Source organism: Colletes gigas, unplaced genomic scaffold (assembly GCF_013123115.1).
Source record: "Colletes gigas isolate AHSC1104 unplaced genomic scaffold, ASM1312311v1 Colletes_gigas_Sc00018, whole genome shotgun sequence".
NCBI classification, from domain to species: Eukaryota; Metazoa; Arthropoda; class Insecta; order Hymenoptera; family Colletidae; genus Colletes; species Colletes gigas.
In genome coordinates, this window is record NW_025106647.1 from 1998666 (window position 1) to 2021564 (window position 22899).

At 35.9% G+C, this 22899-nt stretch overlaps 1 protein-coding gene across 1 annotated transcript in view; it reads left to right on the forward strand.

Annotated features, from left to right (window-relative positions):
- Window positions 1-4533: 4533 nt before the first annotated feature.
- LOC122400523 (alkaline phosphatase-like) overlaps window positions 4534-22899 on the forward strand; it is a 490617-nt gene continuing 472251 nt past the window's right edge. The window contains exons 1-3 of the mRNA XM_043402045.1: window positions 4534-4765; window positions 4832-4996; window positions 16464-16714. Coding sequence (XP_043257980.1) covers window positions 4534-4765; window positions 4832-4996; window positions 16464-16714 — 648 coding nt within the window. The remainder of the gene's footprint in view (window positions 4766-4831; window positions 4997-16463; window positions 16715-22899) is intronic.

The window sequence follows — 22899 nt, forward strand, 5'->3', positions numbered from 1 at the left end:
CGAAGCTTACAAGAGAATGAGGATAACGTTGTGACGTGCGCGCGAGGTTTTTGTTTCCTTTCAGCCGCATTATCGCTCGAGTTTTCCTTGGTACGCGTCGATGCGCTTGACACGGTGATTTACGGTTAGAACGCCGCCGTTTAATTTTCACCCGAGAAAAACTTTATACTTCCGGTCGGTTGTTAGATCGAGAACCTGCTGTTTCTTTTTCGTTCGTGGCCGTTCTTTGCGCGTAACCGTCTGGAAACCGTGTCCGTGTGTTTGTGCGCGCCGTGGAAACGGTAATAGCGACCTGGGTAAAAATGTACGAGAAGTTGAGTCTTCGAGAAACGTAGCACGCGGAAGGTCTCAAACTCGAAATGCAGTGAATCAGCGGTTCCGCGCGTCTAACAGAGACACGGAAAAGTTCGAGAACGTAGAGGCACGCGAGTAAGAAATTTTTTCGGACGAATGGGAACTTCCTTGATGTAATTTCAACTCGAGACGAAGCATCGATAACGACTACTTTCACGCAAACACGTTCACGATGGTCTTCGATGGAACATCACGATACGAACTTTTCGATATTTAGTCATTTTGTTCAACTAGAAGGTTCGAAGATTATTAATGATCGATGACAAATGTAAGAATATTATATTTTTACGTAGTCAGAAAGTCAGATATTTTTAAATATTAATACCAATACTGTTGCACAATTTGTCAATTGAGTTTGCAATGGTTTGTTTTCAAATTTATATACAGATAAAATAAAAATAGAGAAATGTCGTATACTACGTGTATCAACAATGTACGTTGCAGTTCCTAAAGCACAAACATGGTGTAAAGTTGATAGTAACAATTCATGAATTATATGTGTGGGAGTTTGTTGGCAAAATATACAGCTAAAATAAAAACAGAGACATATGACATACTATGTTGGAATATCAAACGTGGAGTAGTAAAAAGAATTTTATTAATTCGAGAAATCGATACATTTTCCAGTTTTTGCATATCTGTAATTAAGTTTGTCTTTAAAAAATTTTTATATACACCATTTTAGAAACTATTCTATTTAGTAGCTAATTGTTTTATTTAAAATAGAATCACGTATTAGAAACAATATTATTATGAGCATATCAAAATAAAAATATTTTTTTAGGAGCTAGAAATATGAAAATGTTTTTGAAAATATAATTCATAATTTTTGTCGTTACTTACTTAGTTACTTAAATTACTTAATTTCAGTCGATTTATGATAACTCAGAGGTGTGCAAATACAGAAAAGGATTAAATAGCGTAAAACAGAGGACTCTCTTAAATAGTGATTATATATTAAATTAAGGAAACGAGTTATTATTGAAATAATGAGGCTGACGTCCCTGATGAACTCCGCACGGTCGTTTAATTAACGTCGAGCATTCACGTGAAATTCAATTAGCTCTTAATGATAAAGCTTTGAAAATTCACACTTTTATATAATTTTTGGCGTTGGATTTAGCAACGTAAAAATAAATTTGAAAACAGAATTTTGTTTTCTAGTTTCAAGAAAGTGCCGTGAATAAATAATTGGATATTAAAATCCAATATTCCTGTAAATGGGATACATAATTATTATTCGAAATCAGCTCTATCTCAAACTAGAGATGAAAAAAATGGAAATAATTTTTAGAAAACATTGAGAACGAAAGTAGATTATTGAACGTATTTAAAACATTTGCATTCACTGTCTTTTTGACGTTCTAATTTGACACTCCTTGTACTATTCAGTACTTGCAAATATTACTGACACATTTTCTTCGGCAATTCCTAAACTTTAAAAAAAAAAATGTTTACCAATAATATTTTTCCATTCCTGTTATTCTTACGATTGATGTTTCATCTTAAATAAAAAATGAGCAATTAGAGAAATAGTTGCGTCTTCTTTCAATTAGTTCTGATAATAGAGATCCTACTATAGTTACATTTGAAAAAAAAATATTATTGTACCATTGTCAGTGCACTGAGGAACTTGGTGGCTGCTGCTGCAAATGGTTTCCTCTCAGAGCTCAACTTGAAATAATTCTAGGATACGTTAGGGAAAATGGGGTTGCAATTAATGTTCGACGAATGCTTTTCAATGGCAATGAGGTGTATTAAAAAATTCATTTTTGGCTTCCTGCTTTCCGCTATCGTCCGGTTTATCTTTATATCAGGCGTGTATTTTAGAAGACCATGTTAACCCTGGGGATCATTCTGTTAAAACCATTTATCTACTCCCTTAGAAGTTCTCTTGGGACAAGCATTGTACTTTTCCAATGTTATCTAAAGTTCCCAAGGGAGTATTTCGACGGCTCCCTTTCTTTCATCTTTCTCTCATTTTTCAGCGGCTCTTATCAGTATTAAGTCGCGTTACTAATATTCAATGGTTTCTGCTATTATACTTATGCAGTTACCATTCCTATCTCCTTCGCGAGTGAAATACTTTCTTTACGTGAATACCTACGGTTCTACCACCTTGGAGCATTGCCTTGTCTTTTGCCAAGAAACATGGACGTTATTCAGTGTATATATAGACTACTTAACCTATTTTTAGCTGGCATTATATTCCACTATTAGCAAGATTCCTTTCTAATTTTTTGCGTGTAAAAGGAATTATTGTATTACATTGAAAAATGATTAACATTTTCCACGAGGATAAATGCGATTATATTTTTAATTTTCTCCGGGTCCATTATTTTACCACGAACAGATTCACCAAATCCAATTTACTCTCTTCCTTAATGGATGTTATCACTTTTATCTTGTCACTTTATTTCTTTCACAGAGGAAGGCTTTTAAATGAACGAAATTTTATTATGGAATTCTCTATATAGAGAATAAAGAGTTACGAATTTTAGATAACATTGATATTGATAGTGCATTTGAAGCTTTTCATTATCTGAAAGTTTATATTTAAAATAAATTTCAAACTGACGAGTAAAAACATGCAAGCAAAGTCCGTCTCACTGTACGCAACCTAACATCACTTGCATTGTCTGACTATGCTTACTTCACACTACTTTGTCTTTTCCAGACGTTGTTCGAAATAATATTTTATATTTTTATGTTATATTTCACTGTTATTTCATGATTGGAATACAATTGTGAGCGACTACGAATGTCTCCATGAAATAACAAATATTTAGTTCTGTTGATTACAAATTGAAGGAAATGCGCTAAACGTTGTTCGAAACGAACAAGATTTTGATAAGAAATTTTAATAATTTCAAGGCGTTGAGCATTTGTGTGTCTCTCCATATGGTTTAATGTTTGTTTATTTAACGGACAAAGTCCTTTTACATCAGATAAATACGGAATTCTATATAAAACATAAGATGGGAGTTAAGAATTAATTATAAAGTATACATTGTGTATAATAAGTTCCCGGAATTTCTCACTTTCAAATCTCACAGTGCATGTATTGAAACAAATTTTTGTGTGTAAGTAGGCAACATTGTATTCAGTTGTTACGCTTTTGATCGCAATATGACAACCAGTGTGTTCACGGCAGTTATTTACACCAGCCGATCTCGAGTGTGCTCTGCGATTTTTGCGTTGGAAAGAACTGTCGAGCAAAGAATTTGACTTAAATTTTGCGTTTCTAACGACATTTTTTGTGCAGAAGCGTTAAAAATGTTACAGAAGGCCTATGATAAGTCGTGCTTATCAAAAACGCAAACATACTGTTACGGCGCGAAATAACAATTACGATTTATTCTGTGTTGCAGCGTAACAGTAAATTCATAAAGCCAGCGGATGTACATAGAGTCAGACCTTTCATACAATCAAGTTTTGCCTATGACCAAGCGCCATTAAGGCGGCCATTTAATTATTAAATTCTTTCAAATCTGCATGGCCCTCCAAATTCAGGCGTTCTATGACTATACTACCTGTAATAACATCGAAAATCGGTGGCAGATGTTTTATGGCGAGTCAGGTATCGCAAGAAACATCTGGGCACAAAGCGCTGACCTGTGCTCGCAGTCGCCTCGCGGAAAAACCCAGACGAGGGAAAATTATTAAAAATAACCGTTACATACCGCCTCCGACCAATCAACTTCGTCTCCAAACTGATTGGCCAGTATATTGGCAATTTTTGACCAATCTAAGACCGATGCTGCCTCCCATGGTCTTGGGTACGCCCATGGCGAGGTTAGCTGCTTGGGCAACCTTGGCCCAGACAGCAGATCAAAATTGACAGTTAAACACCACTCATCTACAGTATATTCAAGAATTTGTACATTTCGGCTATCCGACGTAAAATAAATTGTTATTGGTTGTTACAATATTCAACTGACTGTGATTCAAGTATTTACTTTCCGTATCCCACAAATATTCACTCGCCATTAACGTTGACGTGTGAAGTTGAGCATATTAGAAAGTTTCTTTCATCAAATTTAAATTATTTTGCTCAACCCCTTAACACATACGAATGGTACAAAATTTAAAGAGGGCCGAGAACAAGTGCAAGATTTGCCGCGTGCCGGCCGACCGTCAATGGTTTCGACTGACGAAAACATCGAAAAGATAAAAAAAATGGTCATCGATAATCATCGCCTGAGTGTTAGAGAGGTGGCTCATGAAGTGGAAATGTCTCACATGTCCGTGCATAACATTTTAACTGAAGTTTTGGGCATGAGACGCGTCGATGCAAGGCTTGTTCCGAAGGAGCTGAATTTTCTGCAAAAAGAACATCGAAAAGCAGTTGCTGAAGACATGATTTCACGAGCTTCTAGTTACTTTACCTTCGTGAAATGCATCATAAGCGGTGAGAAAACATGGGTTTATGAGTACGATATGCAATCAAGTCAACAATCTTCGGAATAACGCTTAGAAAATGAATTAAACCCTAAAAAGCCGCGTCAAAGTCGCTCGAAAATTAAGATCATGCTCACTGTTTTCTTTGATTATCGTGGTGTTGCTCATTCGGAATTCCTTCTAGATGGACAAACAGTAAATAAAGAATATTATTTGAGCGTCATGGGACGCTTGCGTGAAAGTATTTGTCGGAAACGGCCAGATGTGTGGAAAAACAATTTTTGGATCTTGCATCACGATAATGCTCCGTCGCACACATCGATCTTGGTACGCAAATTTTTGGCCAAGAACTCAACAAATGTGACCAAACAAGCATCGTATTCACCAGATATACAGGCCCCCTGTGACTTTTTCTTATTTCCGAAACTGAAATTACCCCTTCGGGGAAGGCGTTTTGAGTCGATAGAGGCCATAAAAGAAAATTCGCAGAAGGAGCTGAAGGCGCTACCTTCTTCAGCGTTTAAAAAGTGTTTTGAAGACTGAGAGAAGCGTTGGCATACGTGCATTGCTTCTGATGGGGCCTACTTTAAAGGCGACTAAATAAATTTGAATGATTAAGTAAGCAATTTGAGTTTTATTTACAAACGGGTACTTATTTTACATAATGTATGTTTCGGCCACGAACAAATATTCGTAGGTTTACAAATGTTGCTCGTGGTCGTTGCGTATCGCACAGCCACTCTGTGCCCCTAATCTGTACCTTGACCTTCGGAAGTTGTTGCTTCTGATACGCAGAACTGAATTCTTGCGGAGACTAACTATTGAAGAGGTTCCTCTGTTCAAATTAATCTGACTTTCCCATCTGAATTTTTCCATAGGAAAACCTCGGTTGGAGTTCGGAGGTTCCTTAATGACCGTATCCTAATTTAGCAAGTAAAAATGTCTTGAAGGCCTAATCCTCAAAAATCGCGGAGAAGTCACGTCCATATGATAAACCCGCTCGCTATATCGACCCTGAACAATGTATAAAGTAAAAGAAAAAGAAGAGTGACGAAATTAAAATCTAATAAACGAAATAGTGATTTTTGAAGTACTACACAATACAAATGTCAAATAAGTGGATTAGGAATGTGGTGGCTACGTTCACCTGGAAGTTCTGTCGCTCTTGTTGGAAAACGTATAGAATTGCGTTGAACACGGTCTGACTCAATCATGTTTATCGTTTGTATCATATAACCCGCATGTTTCGTAACATCGAAGGCATCTGTAGCCGGTGATCACTGATCTACCGATACACCCGAATCGCTTTTAATTAAATGTCGATTATACGAACGTAACTAACGTACGAACGCAAGTTGCTCCCACATCGACGTATCGGAGCGCTTTTGGAAATCATTGACGCGTGCCGATATTTATGAATATTCAGCCAGCGGGCGCGACCAATCGACGCGACGTACAAGCTCAAACGAATGCGCGAATTTCAATCTACGCGCGCGTAAATATTTATCGAGATCTCGTAGTAAAATAAATTTTGCCCGTCTCGTATACTTCATCGGTCCTCGGCTGCCATAAATTGCCGCCTCCCACCGCAAATGCATTAACCTTCCACGACACGCGACAAGAACAGCTGAAAGCGCCAAACGACTGTTAAAATATTGTTACATCTAGAAAATATTGGTAATTATTTATTATATTATCAATCTCATCGGATTTCAACGACTTTGGAGCACGTTTGACGGGGTTTGTTGCCGTGTGTTTGGAAGCAGAAGATTAATTGTCGCTTATGTATAATGTTGGAATTATACGAATTAGAAAGTATCAGTAATTGTTGATCAAATTAACAACCTCGTCGATTTCAACAACTTTGAAGTATGTTTGAGGTGGAATGTTGTTGTGTGTTTGAATGCTAAATGTCTGAAACGCTCGTGAAGTTTTCCTTTTTTATATATTAAACTTTAAAGCTATTTACATCGGTGAGTTCGATATTAATTTTTATAATTATTATTAATATGAACACATTGATTGTATTATTCGTTTTGTATACAAAGGTGATGAAGTTAGGAAGTTCAGCCTGTATATTTTTTGTAAATAATCAATGGCACGAGTTTGAGAGGAACGGATGGACTTTAAAGTCGTATATCTAGTTACGCGTTTGTAGAACCAAATAGTACCTTAAGCTTACGCTTAAAAGAGTTCCGGTCACAGCACTTGTTACCTGTAACTGGCGGAATTCCGGTCACACAGAGCGATCAGCGTCGCGCTTGTTCGCATTCAAAGGGTCTAGAGTGTACGTTTTGGGCGTTTGACGACGCGTGGAACGAATTGGTGGTGTTTGTGCGAGAACATAAGAGTGCACAGCGATCGAGAATCGAGTGCCAGTGGTTCGGCTTGTTTGTCAGAGTCAGTGGATTAGTTTGTTAGAATAGAGAATTGAGGCGAAGATAGTGAATCGATCGGTTAATTACTGTGAGTGTATAATCGACTTGCCAAGAACGATCCTAGCTTCTATTATATACATTTTGATGAATTTTACTTTTATTTTTATTTAGCATCGATACATTTTAAATGTCATTGTCATTACATTGCAAATCAATTGCTTGCAGTTGAACGTTTGGTGGAAGCTCTTCTATAATACAGTTCGATATTGGAGAACAGAAACACCTATCATCGATAGTATTTGAATGAGAAATTAAAAAAATAATGTCTCTTTATTCGGTTTTAGAGTAAAAGACTCCGTTAATGAACAAAACGGTTGGTTTTTTTTTCTTCAAACTATGCAAGGAGAGTTTTATATTTGAACGATCCCCGAATGCTTGCCCAGTGTAATTATTCAGACGACTGTAAGTTGATTGAAATATCGAATTTTTCCAGCGACGGAACGATGGAAAAACGTAATAACTCGAATTTCGCGACAATCGCGAGTAATATACGCGCGGAACGCGGAACGCGAAGCACAAGCGTAATCGTCTATCCGACGAAATACGGTGTCGGTTATAAACATTAAGGTAAAAACGCGTGAAATTTACGAAACGTAAATTTGGTCGCCTTGTTTTTTGTCGGATTAATCGGGACGGACGTTGCACGCGAGCAGGGTCCGCCGTTACCGTTTCAGCTGCAACGCGGATCTACAGATTTACAAAATTCGTATCTCACGCGACGGCCAAGATTCTGTTCGCACCCGCGCGTCCCTCGGAATAGAAATTAAACTTCGTTACGCGAAGTTTTATCCGTTTTAATCCGAGATTTTGTCTCTATTTAAATTACCCGGTACAAACGCGTCTATGAAAAATTCATAACCCGAAAACTAAAATGGACGTACAACGGTCTCACATTGAGTACGTAAAATATTTAAACGTTCGCGTTTTACTGTTTTTATTTAATTCGTTTCTAATACGTTCTTTGTATTCTTTAAATTTTTACGATAATTTTGAGGAGTATGGTGCCCTTGAAAATTCATTTTCGTCATTTAATTTTGTATCGTGTGAAAAAGAAATTAAGAATAATTGTTAAGAGGATCCTGATTCTTTTAAAGTTATTATCTTCTGCGACGAGGCTCAGTTTTTGATGGACTTTCTCCTCGAATCAAAATGAAACAACGAGCACCATTATTTTGTTGGTTTGGCAACTAATTGCGAATTTTTTTTATAAAATGAAAGACAATTTCTACATGGAACGAAATAACTCTATTTAGCAATGTATTGTCCATTTTTAACAATGACCTTTTGCCATCTTTCAAGCAATATCATAATTCCAGTGTTCGTGAATGTTTTTTATCTGCAAAAATTAATCATCGTTATTGAAATTAAACAAAAAAATATTTTTTCTGAATGACAATTAAAGTACTAACTATCAGACAACAGTATGGATTTGACGTTTGAAATACATACAAATACGTAACAATTCAATGAAAGCCATCTATCAGTGAAATCCGCAAATACATAGTTGCCAGACCAACAGTTTTCATTTTATGTCAATTAAAATTTTTATCTCTTATTGGAGAACACTTGATGAGAGGATACACGAGTTGCTAGTATAAAAGATTACAAGATGTCTGAACGTAGCCCGACAGACTAACCAGAGATACTGTTGCAGCGTGTTTGTATAGTCGTATCTTTTCCGAAGATAGTTTCGTGGCAGATACATGTCTCCGATGGGAGACGCAGGTTAAATCTCCCCGATGCGACGCGTATCGGATCCTGGTTTCATGGAAATGCAGGTCCAACCAATATCGCGACACGATATGGTAGTTTGCTAGCTACGGAGCAGTTTAAACTTGCCCATTAGCGGCTCCTAGTCGGCAATGTGTTCCTAGAGCGAGTCGTAACAACGAGGTCTCAGACTGACACAGCTCGTAGGAAACAGTCGTTCACTCCAACGCGCTTCCGGCGATGTTACCACCGAGTATCGAATGAAATCGCTATGGATACAAATCCTCTGAACTTCATTTATCAACTGTGCTACACATTTGTAGCTCAAACTTCTCCAAACATGAGACGCTAATGATACATCGTATAAAGTATCTCTTTCTCGTGGTTTGATGCTGGCAATTGGTGGACCAGATGTGAAATAGCCTTTCATGATCCGTATTTCAAATTGTATACATCGGAAATGGATATTGCAACTTTTCAATCAGCCTTTCTGTGATTCGTTAGTAAGTAGCAAAAGTTTATTGATATTGTCTGCATTCCTTTTGGTTTTAAATAGATGCATGTGTTTTTCTTCTTACGATGCTTTGGAGCTTTTTAAGTTTACTTCAAATGTAAAATTTAAGTATGAACTCGATTCTGCAATGGTGAGTTTGAAGATGCATACTGACGTTGAAGTATAGATTTGATTAAAAGATTACTTTGGACTAAAATACTTTTCTGGAGTTTTCTAAAAGTGGGATTTATAGCGTGAGTTCGAAGATGTTTGTTCATGTTGGAGCATAAATTTGATTAGATTATTTTGGACTAAAATTCATTTTCGGATTAGATTTGACAGTGCAAATTTGAAAATGTATATTCATGTTCAAGTATAGATATTGTTAGAGGATTATTTTGGAGCTAACTTCCTTTCTGGATTGGATTTACAGTATGACATTAATGATGTATGTTCATGTTGAAGTATAGATTTTGTTAGAAAAAACAACTAAGTTTTTAACTGATTGCTTACTGAAATTAATATTTATTACTAAGAATTCAATTAATTTTTTGGGTTAGAATTTATTTTCAATATGTCTCAAAGTTTTGAGCTTAATTCTCTTAACCTAATTAGCTCGAAAACGAGTAGCCATGTACATTCAAAAGGAAGACATTTGTTGGATAGCTTAAGGCCATGTTAAATCTGAATTAACTTCAAAAACTCATGTTTCCTCTTCTCAACAATTTTACTACTTTACTTTTAGATTGCATTATCCAGGGAGCGTTTCCTGCATGGCTATTTAATGTTTGGAAACTGGTTTCATAATTTCCTACATGTAGGAAGCTTTTCCTAAGATCAAATTACGTCGTCCAAAGCAAAGTTTGTTGCATAACTTTACTGAAGGATTCCCTTTCAGCACATTTATGACGAAACGTCGAAACTTTTATAAATAGCAATTATAAGCACTCTCGCGAATGACATTTCTCCATCTTTAAAATAATGCTCGATCATGACTGGAAATTTAAGAATGACTAATTAAAAATATCTTTGAAACTGTTGATGATATTAAACAATGTTTCAGGTAAAAGTTGAATTATTTCAAATCTGTCATCTAATGCAACGAAATAACTGTACAGAAAAAGAATTGAATTTTTAAAACACAATCTTCTACATTCGTTGGTTCAAATACAATAAAATTCTTAGATAAATATAAAGATTATGATAAATTGCGTGTAACGTGCATCTTCTCAACATAAATTATGAAAATCTTCATTTGAAATTCTATTGGTCTTTCTCGAAAACATCTTTTCGTTTCAATTCAAGGAAAGAGGAAAATTAATTTCGAAGCGAAGAGAGATTAAGGAGGCGAGAGGAACGCTAAGGGTTCGAATGGATTCCACATTGCTTTTGAGAGACGATAATCGCTTTTTTTTTATTCAAACGACTCGGATAATAGGATTTTCTTGCACCGAGTCGTTCGTATGACCATTAAAAATCGTTGCACGCTATTCGATTCGCAAGCTTCCTTTTCTGAAATTAACAACAGCAAACGACTGTTTCGAAAACAGTTGGATTTGACCCGTTTTACTAAGAGATTCAATTAAGATATCTGGTCCCTTCGGCAGCATTCAAACGAGAAACGCTGCTGTTGTAGACAGGGGAAACGCGGTCGAAAGCTGCAACATGACAATTTCGATGAAACCGAGCTTTCCTCGAGAAGAAGCAGAGCATTTAGAGATTAGCATCATCACCGCTATACTTCGTATATTCGCAAATTCCCCTTGGAGCCTAATAACATTGACTGATTTCGGCTGATTTCGAATCGTATTATCAGCACTTCAATTGAGTACATTAAAACCGGAATGAATTAATGTTCGCTTCGATCGTAACAAGGGGAAACTGGAATACTGTAATTAAATATTCGTAAGCAGGCTGGTATAAGTTTATGAATTATGCTCTGGTAAATTCGAATATATGATTCGTTTACGAATTGTACGTCGAACGAATGTTATTATATCATTACAACGTGTATCTGTACTTTGATTATTCAATGCGTGAAATTAATATCATCCAGAACGCGAGTGGATTTTCCTCATTAAATAATGACTATTAAAAAAAGCGTAGGTAATCGATTACCGTATTAATTATTTTATCGATTTCAATGACCTTTAAGTAGGTTGGGGAAGAAAGTAATTGAGTATATTCCATGATTAAGTGTTGTTTATAGATTGTGGGATTATATGGACCATATGAGAGGAAAATAATATTTAAAATATGATATTTTGTATATTCGACCGTGACAGTGTCCTAATTTATTTTTAAGTTTATTAATAAATTATAATAAAAGTATCTACATTTCGCCTTCTTCGAAAAATATCTTTTTAGAACTCAAAGTTTTTGCAATAAATGCATATATGATTTATAATATTATTAGGTTTGTAAAAAGTTTTGAATCTAAAGAGTTTTTAGGAGTAGGTATATTAATTACACAGTTATTGTAATAAGACCAATTTATATTTGCTATTTGTTTTATTTTAATATTTGTATACACTAGATAGATTCAGTGTTTCTTTTTACACCAGTTTTCAAATTCATTCGATTCAGCTAGTCTATAGTTCACTATAGTCTAGTTTTGAAAAAATATAAAAACATTAAACCGTAACTTTTGTGTTTTGACTTTCTCTGCTATTTTTCTGAATTCTGCTCCGCTGTGCAGCGTGCGCTGGTATTACCAGATCAATTGTTAAACGTTGTGTGCATTCACACGAGAGACTGCAAAAAAAAACGTGACAAACGTTTGTCTATCTGACGCCATAGCCATGATTTATTCACCGGAAGAGAAAGCAAAATGCGTTGAATGGTTTATAAAATAATAGAAAAACATGTCGCTTTTCCAAATAAGATGTTGCCAATTTGGTATCGAAAAGCGCCGGATACGAAATTTTAAAAAAACCAAATAGAAAAATAGTAACAAGGTTGGTTTTCGTTCCTTCTCGTTTGCCGTGCTTTTTAATTTTAGTGAATATTTATTACTGTTTAATATGAAAGAGTGATCGAAATACTTGATTTTTTAAAGGGAGGATATATCATCTTGAATATAATGCAAAGATGATTACTAAATGAAATTTTTAAATTTTTCAAAGGATCTAAACAAACTTTTAAATTTATTTTTCAATTTTTAGAAAGTCAAACTGTTTCAAAATGGCACAGTTATTTTCATAATTAAAACTCTATCATTTTCGATGCAGTGTATAATTTTTTAAATATTTTGACATGAAAAAAAATTACTTTATACCTGCAAAAATTAACTTTAAGCATTTCAGAAAATTAAATAATTGAGATATCAAAAGAATCATACAAGTTGAAGAAGCTTGCAGAATATTTCTAAAAGGTTTATAAAAAATTGAATGACTAGTTCTGGAGATTTCTAGACGGTCAAGTAAAAAAACATAGCTTTGAGAAAAACGTAAAATTTATTTTTAATAAAGCAAGATTTCTTAAATTTTACTTTCAGACAGTCTTTTCGATAAAATAATCTTTCTGTTTTGTCAAAATTGTCGAGTGTGTCTTTTTGGGTAGCACTAAGCAGTTGTCGAATCGTTTTAGTACTCTATTTACTTTACTCAGTTCTTGTTTGTTGATTATTTTACAGGAATTGTATATATTTGTTCCAATATCTAATATATTGTTGTAGCCATCATTAAATGTACAAGAACCCTAACCGTAATTCTAAAAATATTTTAAAGTTGCTAAAAATTAGGTATACTCGAGTGGTAGTCTTTCACTAAATTTTTTTAATTGTTATAGAATGACATAATATAATACTATTAATTGATCAAATTTCCAGGAGACATGAGATTTGAATCGGAAACAAAATTGCTGCTACTCTTCTACACTTGCCACTACGTTACAGTTAAAATTGCTTGGAAACTTTATACTTACGATTGTTGTACATTAGGGTAGTCCTTAATTATAGGGATCAAAATTTTGTTTTTAGTTTTTTTTGTAACGCATCCCCATAGATTGTGACACTTGATGAAGAAATCATTTATGCCATATTTTAGTGTGATTGGACAACTAGAACACGAGCTGCATTTGAATTAAAGTTTTCAAATTATGACGATTTCGCATTAGAGTCGAATGTACTTGTATCATCTTATTCCAAATTTATTAACCAATATTTTTTGGTGAAATTATAATTCCTTTAGTGTAAAATAATAACATTATGTGTGATCTCCAATGCAATCCTTCAGTTTATTGTTGAACATTGCATATAACATAAGGAGTGAGTCATAATTCGTGGTTTTTCCTTATGTATAGAAACTAAAACCGAACGTAGATGTGCTACGTTTTGTCATACGATTATTTTCAATTGAAAGGACAAGAAGACACGTACAATCATGTGTCAAACATTACGTTTCTTTGCATCGTGCTAGGAAAAGGTTTTTTCCCTTTTTTCGCAAGAATTAATAAAAGCCGCTTGATTGTTGGGTTACTAGAAAAGGAGACCATTTTTCAAGTACACAGTCATAGTCTTCTGTTCTTCTCGTACATGTTTCATGCAATCTTGAGATCAAATTTTATTTTCCGTACGTTATAAAATAACACACAATACTTGTCTATTGCTAGGAAACTTTGTTCCAATAATTTTACTTTCGTCATGCCTCAACAAATATATTTCATTGGAACTTCTGGTCTCCATTTTTGTACATATTCACTTTCTCTATGAATAATATTTTGCGAACTGCACACGTCGAACTCTTAACGATGACTAAATAAGAGATGTTTCTTGTTCCTATGGCCTTATTGTTGAAAGTAATATACAAATATTATTAATATATATATCTGAGAAATTGTACTTCTATTTAAAAATATTCATTAATACTTCTAAAATAGCACGATACAATTATGTCCTAAATTGACGTGAAGTCATCTGTGGCGTCGCCTTCCATGCTCGCCACCAGAGGAGTCCGCGCTCTCACAAGCGCTCAACTCCTCTGGTGGCGAGTATGGGAGGCGACCTATAATTTAAAAATTTTAACTGAAATGCGGCACAGGTTCCCGTTTTCTAATCACTCTAAAATTTTGCGCATGTTATTTTCTCTCTAAATGTCATAGTTTAAGAGTGTAAGACCGAACAAAATCGGAAGTCGAAAAATAAGGGCCACCCTAATATGTACTATACTTATCTACTCTAGACGCTGCGTTGTATAGGATTCTAAATATAACAATGAAAATCACACTCAGTTATTACTTTAGACATAAGGAATTATAATTTCACTAAAAAATATCAGTCGACAACTTAGGTATAAGATGGTAGAATTGCATACGACTCTAACGCGAAGTCACAAAAATTTCAAAACTCTATTGGGAGTACAAATTAGTTCGGTCCGTTTTTTTTTTGTGGTCTAAAATGCATTTATTCCATAACAAAATGAATGAACAGATTAATCAAAGTATTGTCCATCGCTGGCTGCTATTTTTTCCCACCTCTCAGGCAATTTTCGAATTCCATCTCGAAAAAGTGTTTCGTCTTTTGAGGCGATCCAAGTTAGGAGCCAATTTTCGATTTCTGCGAGAGAAGTGAACCGGTGACCTGCCAAATCGTGCTGCATCCGCCGGAATAACCAGTAATCCGTAAAATATCCCACTTGAGGGTTTCCAAATATTTTTTAACGACTTTTGCGACATGAGGCCGACCGTTATCATGAAGAAGAATAACATCGTCATGTCTTTGCTCGTAATGCACGGTCCAAACGAATCAATTGTAGCCTATACCGTTGACCCGTAATGGAATCGCTAGGTTGTAGCAGCTTATTGTATATAACATCCTTTTGGTCCCACCAAATACACAGCATGACCTTCGAATCATGAATATTCGGCTTTTGTTGATGCTGAGGTCTATGACAACGATTAACCGTGCATAGCGTAATATTTTTTCTTCTTGGGATTATTGTAGAATATCCATTTCTCATTCCCAGGCACAATTCGATGTAAAAAATCCTTTCTTTGTTGCCTTTGAATCAGCTGCTCGCAGGCGAAAAATCGCCTTTCAACATCTCTCTGTTTCAATTCATAAGGCACCCAATTGCCTTGCTTGTGAATCATTCCCATGGATTTCAATCGTACGGAAACTGTTTGTTGCGTAACTCCCAATGATTCGGATCTTAATCGAGTAATGCCTCCAATTCTGTGTCTTCGAATTTTTTTGGCTGTCCAGAGCAAGGCTTATCTTTAACACTGAAATCACCATTCTTGAAACGTCGAAACCATTCCTTATTCCCTACATGATTTATCAGTTGGAGCATTGCCACCATAAACTTCTACAGGCATTCTATGCGCTTCAGCTGCACTTTTTTTCAATTAAAACAGAAAACTAAAACCTCCCACAAATGCTGCTTAGTTAACACAAAATTTCACATGTTCAACACAGTAAAAAACAAAAGTTTTGTATGATACTCAAAGCGATATACACTGAATATTATTGGTAGATGTCTAACCTCTCTGAAACCACCGAAATCAACTGTCACTAGGAAACATTCATAACAGCCAGAGCTATCTTTTCAAAACGGACCGAACTAATTTGTACTCCCAATAATTTAAATGTGACACGTGTTTTTGTTGTCCAATCTCGCTGAAGTTCAGTCACAATCGTAATTACAAAAAGTAATCGAAAGTCGAAAAATAAGGATTACCCTATTGTACACATAAGCCTACAAACCTATCAAATTTGATTAAAATCGGCGAATATCGGTACAGACACTGTCCTCGTAAGAATCATGTTGCAGTCACGCTGAAACTTACGAGAAAGGAAGACGGTGTAGAAGCTCCGATGTAACAATCCACACAAAGCTATCCACGCAACGTTATATCCTGTTCACGAAAAGACCGTCTTTCTCTCGCTCCATTCAAACATACCTCTATACAGCCGACAACAAAGAGCGATAACCGAACAATACTTACGGCAAATGCCTGGCAATAATGGCCGATTTTCTCGGCAACGCTTCGAGACTATAGATTCAATTAAGATAGGTGTCGGGGACTCTGGCACGGGCCACTCAGTCGAGAAAAATTTCTGTTCGCAGAGAGGGAGGTCTGGTATGAGGCGGCGATACGCGCGATCGAAGCTCGTATTCGCGCGTCCGCGGCGAGTTCGAGCGTCAGCGGGACGACGCCTCCGAGCGGCGTGGCGCGGGGCGTCGTTCTCTTCGTCGGCGATGGGATGGGGATGAGCACTCTCACGGCTGCAAGGATCCTCTTGGGTCAACGTCATGGAAATACGGGCGAGGAAGCGCAACTCGCCTGGGACAGCTTTCCAGCCGTGGCTCTAGCGAGGGTGAGTTCTCTCTTTCCATCCTAAAACTTTCTTTTTCTTTCTTTACTCGGCGTTTCGCTTTCTCCTTTACGATTCAACCGTCTCTCTTTCACTTTTCGTCGAGAACTTTCTGTCTAGAGAAATACTGTCTGCATCATCGAGAAGACTTCTGGATTTGCTTATTATGTAATCTATTGGAATCGATTTACAGATTTGTTGGGGGCACCATGTGTTTGAGAATCAAGTAAAAATTGTTCGAATGTGAGACAGACGTTAACCCTGCGAGCACTGTGCGGGAGTCACTATTGACTCATCTCTTTCTAATCGTACCGCACCAATTTCGACGATTTTTCATAAGCTGATAGAGTACAAATTGTTGAGTATGTCTGCTAAATATAAGCCGTAGTTACCTCATAGTTTTAAAAATATAATAAGTTAGAGATACATACTTCTTGATATACCTTGTTTGTAAAACTCTTCGTTATCAAATCGCGATGGCATACAAATTAAAAAAATATTCTGTAATAAAGAAGCTTTTATTCTGTGATCCTTAATTTATATTTTTCTCACATCTACGATATCATTCTGGTAGTCAAAGACCCATCGTAAAAGAGAGAAAGCAAGAAGAAGAAAAATAAAAAGATATACAACATATCACTTTGCCATTACTGCTTTACAATCGTGAGTCTATAATCGTACTATATCTTTAATTAATTATATCTTTAAAACTACCAGTCCTTTTCTGCTTTTACAACGCTCTGTCGAAGGAAAACAACATATCTGTATTAGTGAAATGACTTGAGTCACAAATGGCACAGGCTTCAAAGTTCAATACTCCTAAAGTTACAGATGGTCGCGAAAATACCAAATAACCACAATGTCGTGTAAACTGTTAATTTGTTAAAAACATTTTTAATTAACCAGTTAACTGTGATTGACGAGTATACTCGTCATGGAGAAGTGGCACGATTTTGTGTATTGACGAGTATACTCGTCATGCCTATAAAGTAGTTACCATTGACTATTTAAATTGTAATTTTTGAGAAAAACAAAACATATTCTTAAATTTCAAGATGTTTAGAATATTTTGAGGCCATGGCGGAATAAAACAAGCAAATAAAAAATATAAATAATTTGAGATGAACTTATGCATCCCCGTATGCACCGGCTGAAACAGCTTACCAGTTCGCATAACGAATTTATTTATGTGCAATGATAACGTTTTTTAGATGTTAGCCCAAAAGGGGCAAAGGCAAAAGTCAGAAAGTTGATTTATAATAGGGTTCCTTCAGGTATGGTCAGTCATGGGACAAATGCGTGACACCGACCAGGCGCTGAGCCTATTGATACCAACTGGCCCGAAGATATCTAGCTATCGAGTGGGTTTTTATTGCGTGTTTAGTTTAATATGTATGTAATATATGTGTATGTTAAACAAATAAGTAAATATTACTAATACAATTGTCAATTTTATAAAATAAACCCATCTTTTTGATCCAATATCTTACCAGCGCAACTTACTCTGTGATTGACGAGTATACTCGTCATGGCTCGATTCTGGCGACACAAAACGGTGCGCGCTCTCAAACGAGCGTGCCACAGTTAACTGGTTAAAATGGATCACTAAAGTGTAATTACGTGAAATAAAAAGACAAGGGAATGGTGCGTCGATTAGTCAGAATCAATAGTCTCGTCGTTGAAATGCATACGCGGTAAGGGATCAAGGGATACAGATCAAGTTATTAGTAACGCGAGCACATTTATTAGGCGTCAGTTTGGCTGCAATTAATTGCAAGTACTGCGAGAAACAGGAATTATTTGAACATTTAACCGGGAACGGGTGAATTGTCTCGTGGCTGTTTGTAATCGTTCCGGGTAGGGAGTTGGTCAATTCCGAATAGTTTGCCGAATTACATGAACGAACAGCAAATTACACGTCCATAGGTAATTCCTACCGTGTTTCGCTTCATAATTTCTCAAATGCAATTTCAAACGACCGTCCTGGAAATGAACGTTGCTCGAGCAAAGTCTAAAGAGACGAATAAATCGATGAGGGGGATGATAATTAATAATGGCAACTCGGAGGAGCTCCTTTGTGCGTGTCGTTTTAAAATCGTTGATCATTTATGGCGTCTCGTCGATCGCGTGTATCTTCGTCGCGTGTTTTTCGGAGCAGTAAAATTGTAATCATAGAGTTTCCTTTCGGATAACGATGCAGTTCTTGCGTTATTACGGGAAATCAGAGCGAACTAAATATTACCCAAACGCGATTATAAGTTACATTTAACCGGGAATATTCTTGGAATATTCTTGGGATCATTTATTGGGGTAAAATATGTGACAGTCGTTTTCTTCTGTGTTTCACTTTTTTAAGTAGAATCAGATTAATGTTGATTGCTTGGTTCTGGAAGCAATGAATGTTTTATTTATATTGTGTGACGATAAAAAATAGTTCGATTATAATTTTAAATTAAAATAATCACTAAGGTAAAACAAAACAGGAAAAATAGTTACGAGTTGTAATTGAAAGTACGATTACATTTTTTAAACCAGAGAATATTTTCAGCATTGTTTATATTATATTACAAGAATCATTAGTGTAATAATACGATTTTGATGTAATATTTAGATTCTTATTTTAAACAATGCATCCTCAGTATCTTTTCTTGTTAGCTATTTTTTTATCTGAAAGAACTGAAAAATCCAAGAATTTTACACGTTATGTAGCATATGCAGGATAAATTCAACTTCATCGATGAGCTTTGTAGGTTCTTCGAGGAGCAAGAATACCTTTGCAAATATATCGAGTTTATTTTACTTCAGTCGATGGGAAGACATTTACTTTGCATGTGCTTCAGATTTCAAATCAAGCGGTCTATTGGTTCCCAAGATATGTCAATTCGAGAAGAATGATTTTAAGTTAGGTATATCGCGTAAATGTACACAGACTTCAATTGAAATTATTCGAATTTGATAACAAGAAAAATACATTGTTGCTATCTCCAAATCGGTCCTTCAACTTCTTCCATATAATGTTAGAGTGTATAGGGTGTTCAATTCAAAGTACAATAATATTATTAATTTCCAAAATTCGATCACGCTTCTTTCAGTACCACGTTTCGAATTAAACTTTTGAAAATATAAAAAGGAAAAGAGAATTAAGAATTAATAGCGAACATAGTATCTACTTCACAGGGAATATGAAATCTCTACTGGCATTCATTGTTATGCCGCTAATCGCGTACGCTTCTCGCGACTCCGTTGCAAAGGCGCGTTAACGGAATGATAATTTTTTGATAAAAAATTTCATTTATACCGTGGAGTCGCATAATAAACGATTGTTACGCTAAATATCTCCCTTTAAGTTTGCGTCGCCGCTCGCTTCATTTATTTCGCGACGTGTAAGAAAATTTACATCTGTTTCTCTTTGCGCGTAACCACTTCTCGCGTTTCGTCCGAAACGCGCGCGTTGAATTTCTACCTAAAGCGCAGTAGCAACCACGACGAAACTTTTCGACAAACTCTATCGGGATTTCGAGGTTCGTTCCTACATCGGTTAGAGACCTGCTTATTATCCGGACGAAGTAATCGAGCTTCCCACGCATGGATAAAACCCGTCGGGATGCGGGATTCGCCTTTCCGACACGACTGGCTTTCAAAATTTACATAACGATACTGAGCGGCGTAATTCGAGTCTCCCTAATGCCCGTGTCCTCCTTTAATTAGCGAACTGTTGGCCCTGCTGAGTTAGTCTTGCAAGAAAAGGACGCAAACTGGTCCACCTCGATTTTAATGTTCTTTTGCAGAACCACAGTAGAGTCATCCCTTTTGGTGTATGCAAAATATTAGCTGTAGATATTCAATTGTTTTTCAAATATAAATAATTAAAATGACGTACCTTGATACAAATGGTGATGTAAAGTGAGAAAAAATTCTGTATATGACTAGTACATATTATAATAGCTAATAAATTTATAATATTTGTTAGTTTAACGTTTCTAGAGGGATATAAGATGGTATACGAGGTCTGTTAAAAAAATAACCGAACTATTTTAAACAAATTTTTGTTATTTAATGTACAACTTATTGCTCTTTGTCCCCTTCAAAGTACTCTCCTCCTCTATTCAAACACTTGTTCCAGCGATGATTCCATTTTACGGTGCATTCCTGGAAAGCTTCTTTTGGAACATCCTTCAATGCCTGTGACGAATTTTTCTTAATGTCCTCAATTGAGTCAAAACGGCGTCCTTTTTCGGTCAAAATTTCATGACATGACCCAATTGATACTCCAATCTCTTCTGCAAGTTCTCTGATAATCAGACGACGGTTAATGCACACAAGATCTTTGATCTTCTGAATGTGAATGTCATCAGTTAAAGTCGAAGACCTTCGAGATCGATGATCATCTGCAATTGATTGACGTCCATTTTTAAATCTGGTAAAACATTCGTAACACTGCGAACGAGAAAAAGCATCACTTCTGTAAGCTTGCTTCAACAGTTTAAACGATTTCGTGAATGTTTTCCCCAGTTTTACGCAAAATTTCACGTTGCATCGTTGCTCTCGTAACTCGGACATTGCGAAAATCGCCACGAACAGTTAAGCACGTTGCACTCAAATAGCAATAACTCGGAAACTAAACAAGATGTAAAGAATTTGTAAAAAAGTCAGTTACGCGGAAGATTATGACAATTGCAGTGCTGTCAACTGTTCGTTGCTATGACGATACACAAACACACAACTAAAAAAGTTCGGTTATTTTTTTAACAGACCTCGTACAAGAAAATTAAGTAAAGAAAAAAGTACATTTTGTACGATAAGAAAATCAATCAAAACGTTTGCAGTAAATTATACGAATAAGAGTAATTACATGTTTTTCGAAGTATTCTTTTGTTGAAGAAATGATGCTTGTATTATACCAGTAAATGAAACATACATAATGGCTTGGAGATGTTGCACGGCATAATAAGTAGGAGGTTCGGCTAAAATCGATGGTTTTATGAAAAAGAAGAACACAAACGGTCTTTATGCAAACACGCAATCCCCTCATTATAGCGATAATGTTCCCCTCGTGTCTGAATTTCCGTATTGAAAATAGGTATTCGTCGTTCGGAGCTAAATATAAACTGTAAGGGAGATAACTCGGATCGATGAATTCGCATTTTTTATTTTATTATATTTTATTATATTTTATTATGTCATGATAAACCACAGAGGATCTATTATAGAGTTAGCCACAAGCCTTCAACGAGCTTTATTTTCTCTCTGCAATACAATGCTTTTAAATGTTCATGAAACCGAGTGTTTATTTGAAATCGTTCCATTAATATTTTTAAACGTATATTATTTAATTATACTTTATATATTTACGTGAAACAACGAAACTGTTTGGATTTCAGTACGTCAGGCTTCGTGACGAGTTTTAATCATCAGTGTTTGACAAAGGGTTAAATATTAAACGAAAAACATACGAGAAGGTTTCTCATATGTCAAGCGCGAGGAGTATGACAAAATATTGGTCATGCGTGATAAGTCAACGTTACCACGTAGAAGCAGAGATGTATGTCTACGTGTAATATGTGATCATTCCTCCTGCCGCCCCCTACTTCTTATCCTCTTGTATTTTACGAGTGGAATTTTTTTTCTACTCGTCCTCTTTTCCTAGTCCTTGGGGCCTTTAACCATTCTCTCTAGATCAGCAGTTCTCGGTCTTTTATTCTCTGGGAAAGTCTCTCGTAGGACGGACGCTATTCGACGGTGAATTGATCAATGTAGTGATCGATGTATACTTTTTCTTCTGTTTTTGCGAAATTTCCAACGGAACGTTCTCTGAAGGTCTATTCCGTGTCACGGGGAACGACATTCTATTTCTCCCGTACCGTTATAAATTTACACGTGTTTTTTCTAGCCGCTGACAGGTTACGATTGTTATTGTTCACGGTGGAATTTCGAGTTTGCTCGAAATTGGGGTGCATTTGCACTTATATGGGGGGACACCAAAGCGTCAATAGTCAATTTTGATGGATTCTGGAACAATTGCTGCACGATGACTGAAAATATTTGACGCGTGTTTTTTTATTGGTCATCGTTCACGTTGAAATTTTGTTAAATTTATTTGTTCGGCTACATTGTTCAGCATGAAGCGCGAAAAAATTTCTTTGTCAAAAAACAAAATTTCGATTCATAGAAGAAAGCAACTAAACAAT